This window comes from Coffea arabica, chromosome 2e (genome assembly GCF_036785885.1).
Source record: "Coffea arabica cultivar ET-39 chromosome 2e, Coffea Arabica ET-39 HiFi, whole genome shotgun sequence".
NCBI lineage: Eukaryota > Viridiplantae > Streptophyta > Magnoliopsida > Gentianales > Rubiaceae > Coffea > Coffea arabica.
This window is the reverse complement of record NC_092313.1, coordinates 14,285,961-14,294,659: the sequence shown is the minus strand read 5'-3', so window position 1 is coordinate 14,294,659 and position 8,699 is coordinate 14,285,961. Positions and strand designations below refer to the sequence as shown.

At 40.5% G+C, this 8,699-nt stretch overlaps 1 protein-coding gene across 1 annotated transcript; it reads right to left on the bottom strand.

Annotated features, from left to right (window-relative positions):
* Nucleotides 1-6,963: 6,963 nt before the first annotated feature.
* On the bottom strand, nt 6,964-8,468 carry LOC113726206 (F-box/kelch-repeat protein At3g23880-like). Its single transcript, XM_027249793.2, has 2 exons — nt 8,220-8,468; nt 6,964-8,054 (listed from the first exon to the last, which is right to left on the bottom strand). Exons 1-2 carry the CDS (start codon nt 8,324-8,326, stop codon nt 7,148-7,150), a joined length of 1,014 nt encoding a protein of 337 aa, XP_027105594.2. The 5' UTR covers nt 8,327-8,468; the 3' UTR covers nt 6,964-7,147.
* Between the last annotated feature and the right edge of the window lie 231 nt (nt 8,469-8,699).

The window sequence follows — 8,699 nt, the reverse complement described above, 5'->3', positions numbered from 1 at the left end:
TAATCAAAATGCAGATCAAGCCATTAAACTAATCCTAGAGCCTTACTTGGCCGCTCCTTTCTGTACAAGATACGTGATAAATTCGCAAAGAAGAATAAGCCTTCACCAAGTTGTTGTACTAAATTTTGATAAATGAAAAAAGACGAGTACGAAAAAGGGCTTTTGATTTAAAGACTCCGGACTAAACCTGCATACAAATGTGAAAGTTGTAACGTGGCGTGCAGTATACAAGAAAATGTAAAAATTTTCGTTTATATTTATGTATTCATGAATTTCTCTTGCCACTAATGAGACGCTTCCTCTCTCATTGAACTCATGGTTTGGAAGATTCTTTAAAAGGCTAATGAGTTCTAGAGACGGATTTCTCACAATGAAAAGCAATCTTGATAATTCGAAATTCCAAATCAGAAAATACGAAACAACTACAATTAACACATGATAGAACAGGAGTTTGCCTTTTTACTCACTTATTATTTATCATCGAATGTGAAATAATAGTGCTTTCTTTTGATTTGAACTTTGTAACCTAATAGTACTTTCTTTCGATTTGAACTTGTTACTCCGTTAGTGTATATATTCCAAATCAATCATATGATTAGGAAGGATTTTAGGTGTCATTTCGTATCAGCCATCCAAGTGGAAGGTGATATTTGGGTGATACATTTGCCGGTGATATATATTATTACTCCTTTCATTATTTGGTTTTGCTTGAATATTCTATTTACAATACCCAATCGCCTATAGTAACAACCCCTTACGCAAGGTAGATTCATAAAGGGTTAAAAAAAAAAAAAAAAAAAAACCCTACTTTCAAAACGTATAATATGGCATCCCATATTTTGAACTAAATTGTAAAGGTGATAGTATCCGTTAAATTTAATGGAAATGGACGAAATGATCAAAACGTTATGATATAATTAAGCAAAAGACAGCTCAAAAAAAATATTTGTTTTATTCTCTGGATAGAGAGAATTGAGGGTGAAAGGGTAGAACAGGTATATTTATTAAAAATTAGGTATAAATTTTTTTTAAAATTCCAATAAGTCATTTTTGTTAAGTTTAATGGATTGCGTCACCTTATAATTTAATTTAAATCATGAAATGTTATGTTATACGTTTTGAAATTATGGGGGGTTTTTTTGTATATTAAATTTATCATAGGGGGCTTTTTTTTTGTTTTTTTACCCATTCATAAAAAACAAAAACAAACTTCTCTTTCAAAAAGAGAGAAGAACATTTGTCCCAAAAAAAAAAAAAGCCATTAAGTTATGACAATTTGCTTTCCTTTCAGCAGTTTTGATGTGAGTGTACAAAGTTGGTGTAGTTTGATTTGAGGAAAAGATGTATATCTCGCTGTAAAGACTTCTGAATGATCGATGAAAAGTTTAATATTTGCCCAAGAAAAGGTATCATTATACGATATCAGTTTGTTTTAGAACAAAATAAGTGACAAAAAGTTGAATACTGTAATGACCCTAGATATTCTCGTTAGATATTTCTGAGCAGAAATGCATCTGACATGCTTTCCTTTTCAGGTAGTTAGTTAGCATTTCCGTTAGTTAGTTAGTCAGCTAGCTGTCAAAGGCATGCAGGTATGCATGCTCATTCTGTTAAGAGGTTGGCTAGTTGCAGAAGGATCTAGAGGGAGCATATTGTATAAATATAGCCTAAAGGGGACGACAAGGGTATGTTATCAGATATAACAAATCAAGCTTCCTTCCTGATTGCACTATCCTTCCCTCTCTTCTCTCTCGCATTTCTCCTCCTCCCCTGCATTCTCTCTGTTTCACCCTTCTACCTTCTTAGCCTATTCAGATCATAACTAGTAGTATCATTACAAGTGGTATCAGAGCTTCCGGTCCTTGGACTAGGAAGCTTAGATTGACATATCACAATGGCGGATGGAACAAGGATGAAGACGATGGAGGAACAGCTCCGCAGGCAAGAAAGCAAGATTCAAGGAATTCTGGAATCCTTGGCAGCAGACAAGCAAAGCATGGAGGATAGGTTGGATGCAGTGAGTGTTGAGCTGGGCAATAAGCTAGATGCTTTCATGACAGCCATCTCGCAGCAGCTCTCCAGCCTGAACCGTGGAAATCAAGAGAAAGGCATATTAGGATCTCCAGAAGGAAGTCACTCCAGAAGTTCAGACCTGGGGAGTAGAGAACAAGGAGAAAGGAATGCTAGGAGTGCCTTCTTCGCTAGCACGCCTAAATTGGAAATTCCAGCATTTAGGGGAGACAATCCTAGGGAATGGATCAGGAAACTGCAGAAATATTGCCAGCTTCTGCACATTCCCAAGGAGCAATGGATGGAGTTGGCAGAGTTCCACTTGGAGGAGAAAGCAGCAGTGTGGTATCAAGGATTCAGATCTACTAGGGGTAACAAGGTGGATTGGATGGAGTTTTCTGGAGAGCTGTGTAAGAGGTTTGGAACCTTAGGACAGATGGATCCGGTGGAGGAATTCAACAAGTTGCAACTCTCTTCCACAGTCCTAGCATATCAAGAAAAATTTGAGGAGCTATTATCAGAGGTAATGATTCGAGCCCCACACCTTCCAGAAAACTACTATATTTCCTGTTTTTTGAGTGGACTGCCAGATGAATTGAGATCAATGGTGAAAGCTCACGACCCTAGGACATTGTCCAAAGCCTTTGAGTTGGCCAGACTACAGGAGAATGCCTTTGAAGCCTACCACCGGAAGCACAAACCTCAGCAGAGGGCCATGGCTTGGGGAAACTCCACGCAGGCTGCTGCTCAGCAAACTGTGGCACCTACCAAACCTATCATTGCCAATGCTGTCAAAAAAACACCTCAACACTTCAAGAAAATCACACCAGAAGAACTGCAGTACAGAAGGGAACATCATCTTTGCTACAAGTGTGGAGAAAAGTTTGGTCCAGGTCACCAGTGCAGGCAGAAGGAGATTCATCTGCTTGTCGCAATAGAAGATAGACCTGAGGATCTGGAGGAAGGGGAGGTAATTGAGTACCAAGGGGCACAGTCGGCCAAAGGAGTGGAAATGGCAATACATGCACTGACGGGGAAGATGACTTACAATACCATCAAACTGCAGGGGCTGTTCAAAGGAACCCCCCTGTCAATCTTGGTGGATGGGGGAAGTACTCACAGCTTTGTCAAAAATACCGTGGCTCAACTCTTTCCAGAGATGGTTAAGTCTATCAAGCCTTTCAAGGTCAAGGTGGCTAATGGGGAGTATTTGACCTGTAGTAGGATGATTCCAAACATGAACTGGGAAATGCAAGGTAAACCATTCACTCATGACATGTTTATCATTAACTTAGAACCTTATGATATGATCATAGGTGTGGATTGGATGGCTGCACACAGCCCCATCACCTTTGACTTCAGGGAGTTGAACATGACATTTGATAAGGAAGGGGAAAGGATCTTGCTACAAGGAGGGTCTAAGGAGGCCGTCCTTAAGTTACCTAGAGACAATGCTGAGAAGGAAGGACTAAGCACCAGAATTTGGAAGCATGCCTGCGGGCTGAGGATGAATGGAACTCAGGTACACTCTGTAACTCAGTTGGATATTACTTTTCAACAGTCCCTAAATGCTCTAATTGCAGACTACAAGGATGTATTTGGGGAGCCAAAATCCCTTCCCCCTTCCAGAGACTGTGACCACCAAATTCCTTTAGTACCAAATGCCAAACCATTCAAGTTAGCACCTTATAGGTATCCCCACAACCAGAAAAATGAAATAGAGAAACAGGTAAAAGACATGCTTAGTAGTGGCATTATTCAGCTCAGCCATAGTCCATTTGCATCTCCAGTTCTGTTAGTTAAAAAGAAAGATGGAACTTGGCGATTCTGTGTTGATTACAGACAACTAAATGACCTGACTATCAAAGATAAATTTCCAATACCAATCATTGATGATTTACTCGATGAGCTATATGGTGCTAAACTCTTCACTAAGATCGACCTAAGAGCTGGTTACCATCAAATCAGAATGTACCTGGATGACATTCCAAAAACAGCCTTCAAAACTCACCTTGGACTTTATGAATTCACAGTCATGCCATTTGGCCTTACTAACGCCCCAGCAACCTTTCAAAGCCTGATGAACCATGTATTCGAACCTTACTTGAGAAAATTTGTGCTAGTATTTTTTGATGACATCCTTGTGTATAGTCCGGACCCAAACACTCACCTTTCACACCTCAAAACTGTCCTAGAAACACTCAGATCCTGCTCCCTATTTGCCAAGCTTTCCAAATGCATCTTTGGACAGTCTCAAGTGGAGTATTTGGGACACATTATCAGTGGTGATGGAGTACAGGCAGACCCCTCAAAAGTCAAAAGCATGATGGACTGGCCTGCACCTACATCAGTGAAGGCTTTGAGAGGATTTTTGGGACTCACAGGCTATTACAGGAGGTTCGTGAGAGGTTATGGAATCATTGCCAAGCCACTTACGGAGTTGCTGAAGAAAGAAAATTTCCACTGGAGTGAACATACTGAGCTAGCCTTCCAAAAACTCAAACAACTGATGAGTAGCACACCTGTCCTCGCACTTCCTAATTTTTCCTTACCCTTTGTTCTAGAAACAGATGCGAGTCATAAGGCTATAGGAGCTGTACTCATGCAGCAAGGAAGGCCTATTGCTTATCTCAGTCAAGCCTTGGGGCCTAAGAACTTAGGGTTGTCCATATATGAGAAGGAGTTGTTATCCCTTATCACAGCTGTATCAAAGTGGAGGCATTATTTGTTGGGGAATCATTTCATTATCAAGACAGATCACCAGAGCTTAAAATATCTATTGGAGCAGAAGATAACTACCCCCCTTCAGCAGAAGTGGCTTACTAAATTGTTAGGATTGGATTATGAAATACAGTACAAAAAAGGGAAAGAAAATCTTGTGGCCGACGCACTGTCCAGAAGAGACTATGAAGAGGACAGTTCTACACACAGTCTCTCAGTCATGAAACCTGCGTGGCTGTCTGAAGTCGTGGAAAGCTACCAAGGGGATAATGCAGTGACTAAATTAATGGAAACCCTGACTATTACACCAGATTCTCTCCCAAATTACTCTTTTGTTGGGGGATTGCTCAGGTATAAGGGCAGGGTGTACATTGGAGCATCAGGGAACTTGCGACAGAAGTTGATAGCCTGTTTCCATGACTCGCACTTTGGGGGTCATTCAGGATATCTGGGAACCTATCAGAGGTTGAAGGGACCATTCTTCTGGCCTGGGATGAGAAGGAAGGTAGAAGAATGGGTGCAGCAATGTGATATCTGTAAAAGGAGCAAAGTAGAAAACTGTAAGGCACCAGGCCTACTGCAACCCCTTCCTATCCCTGAGCAAGCATGGCAACATATTTCAATGGACTTCATAGAAGGATTACCCAAATCTCATGGATATGAAGGGATACTGGTGGTCATCGACAGGTTCACCAAGTATTGTCATCTCATAGCACTATCCTCTAAGTATACAGCACAGTCAATAGCTAACATATATTTTGATAACATCTACAAATTGCACGGATTACCTCTAAGCATTGTTTCAGACAGAGACAGGTTGTTCACTAGCATGTTCTGGCAGGAGTTGTTTGGGAAGCTAAGTACTGAGCTGCATTACTCCACTGCCTACCACCCCCAGACAGACGGGCAGACAGAAAGGCTGAACAGATGTATTGAGACATACTTGAGGTGTCTATGTTTCCAACAGCCTCACAAATGGAAGTCCTTACTAGCAGCTGCTGAATGGTGGTACAACACCAACCATCACACAGCCTTAAAGATGACTCCTTTTCAGGCTCTGTATGGTTATCCACCCTCGCAATTAGGACTCAATGGTTTAGAGACTCCAGTAGCTGCTGTGGAACAATGGCTAGGAGATAGAAGGAAATGGAACGAACTGCTGCGGGGTAATCTAATCAAGGCTCAGAATCGAATGAAGCAGTTTGCTGACAAAAACAGAATTGAAAGGAGTTTTCAGGTAGGAGACTGGGTCTATTTGAAATTGCAGCCTTACAGACAAACTTCAGTAGCAGTCCGAAGAAATCTGAAGTTATCTTCCAAATATTATGGCCCTTACAAGGTCCTTCAGAAGGTGGGGAATGCGGCCTACCGACTGGAATTACCTGCTGGTTCTTTGATACATCCTACCTTCCATGTCTCCCTGCTGAAACCATCTGCAAAGAATCAGGTTGTGACTCAGGAGTTACCCTTGACGACTACGGAGGGACAGATTAAAATTGCCCCTGAAGAGGTGATTGCTACTCGTGAAATCATAAGGAAAAGACAGAAGGTGACTCAAGTGTTGATCAAATGGGTGAACCTAAGCACTGAAGACTCAACTTGGGAGGATGTCACGGTGATACAATCACAGTTTTCAGATTTCCAGCTCCAATCCTAGTGACTAGGATTCTCAAGGGGAGGGTATTGTAATGACCCTAGATATTCTCGTTAGATATTTCTGAGCAGAAATGCATCTGACATGCTTTCCTTTTCAGGTAGTTAGTTAGCATTTCCGTTAGTTAGTTAGTCAGCTAGCTGTCAAAGGCATGCAGGTATGCATGCTCATTCTGTTAAGAGGTTGGCTAGTTGCAGAAGGATCTAGAGGGAGCATATTGTATAAATATAGCCTAAAGGGGACGACAAGGGTATGTTATCAGATATAACAAATCAAGCTTCCTTCCTGATTGCACTATCCTTCCCTCTCTTCTCTCTCGCATTTCTCCTCCTCCCCTGCATTCTCTCTGTTTCACCCTTCTACCTTCTTAGCCTATTCAGATCATAACTAGTAGTATCATTACAAATACATTTTCGAATGACGAATGATATGACAAGAAAATTCAAACCGTATATCCTTCTCTAATCATCCAATTTCAAAGTTGCTGTAATGAATCTTCAACCACAAAAATGGAAAAAAAAAAATTTTAAAAAAACCATGTCTGATAATACACTATTAAGTGCGAGAAAAGCCTCAAATCACTATAATCCCGATAAACTGTAAATTCATAACAATAACCATTACACATAGTAAACTATAAATTGACGAAGCAGAAATGTAGAATATATACTCATAGTAAACAAAATTTATTGCTTAATCAAACTATGAATGCAAGGTCCTTAAACAACAGAATGCCGTTTTGATATTGGAATTCAATTGCCTCTAAGCTCCATTTCTTAGACAGGGTGAAACTAAAGTCTCCTCATAGACATGGACTTCGCGGACATAAGAAATCCCACTGCTAATTTTGGTCTCAACTCCCAAAGATTTCTCTGTATATAGTCCTAAAACTCCTTTCAAATCATCCTCTTTTGCCTCCAGCAAAACTTCCCCGTTCTCAAACAAGTACCTTGGGACGATGTAATAACAAGCCCTTGAGGAATGTGGCTGTAGAGGGACATCTTGATACTGAATCCCAACCATTTTTTCCCAACATTTCTGAGGACCATTTGCATCCTTCATTCCCCACAAAACAAAATGGCTTGTACTATAATTGCAATACAAGGAAAGCATTCCTCCCAAAACAGCTAATCCAAACTCGTGAATCTCAGGCCTACTTGGATGGTCATCAGGAAGTGGTAGCTCACCATAAGTTTCTGTTGACAGTTCAAAAGAGATGATTTTAGAAGCTTGACTTGTATCTTCACCACTGTCAATCAACCAATAAATTGATCCATTCGCGAACTTCCCATCAGATTTGGCATAAAAAGGATAAGGGCATTCCTGAATTTTTCTCCAAGAATCTGATTTCAGTGAATAAATTTTTGTTTCTGTTCTTACAGGTCCGCGCCCTGAAAACTTTATAATTCTTACCAGTTTATAATCATCAGTGTGCGGATCATAACCAAATGCACAAACAGCAACTCCAACAAAAGAATTGGCACCAATTTCGTGTGGAGTATCAATGACTGGTGATTGAAGTCTTTTGTGCAGTCTTAGGGATGGATTCCACAAGAACAATTCTCCCTCCATCCAAATGCAAAATAAGCCATTACAAACTTCCACAAATGCTATTCTGCCAGCCCTTTTCCCTAAGGGATAAAGCTTGAGCGCATCCTTGATGGAATGACTGGGGAAAGACAAAAGAGGAAAAGACCAAACTGTATGAATACTCGAGCTACTGTACACCATAGCCCTTTTCAGGTTCAGGTTGGAGGGATTTCTGGCTTGGCTGAGGTGTTTCTTGATGAAGTTGGAGTCAATAATTAGTGAACACCATGATTTAGAAACGCACCTGAAGCGTATCAGTGACTTCGCAGGAAGTCTGCAGAGTATTTCAATGATGATTTCTGTTGGAAGATTCACTGATCCCGCCGTGCATGGTGGAGCATTGCTTTCCATTGTCACAACTGACAAATATTAGAGTTTAGTTTTCTTCAGAGGGCTTAATTATTAGAGGAGAAGAATTCGTTTATCATTGAAATGAAATGAAGAAAAAAGTAGATTAGCCTATCCAGTGGAAGCACACATTTGAAGACAAGGATTACTACAGGATTATTGATTATATCGATAACAAGCAGTGAGTCCAGGACAAGATAAAAACTTCGATCTCATCGCTGACGACACGCCAAGCCAATAATTAAGGACACGAAAAGCAACATCAATTTACCTCAGCTTCTTGGATTTTCAGCTTGTTGTTTTATAAATGTGATCTTCCTAGGCCGCCTTTGATTATCCTGCCATGGTTTTAATCTATGTTTTCAGAACCGGACCG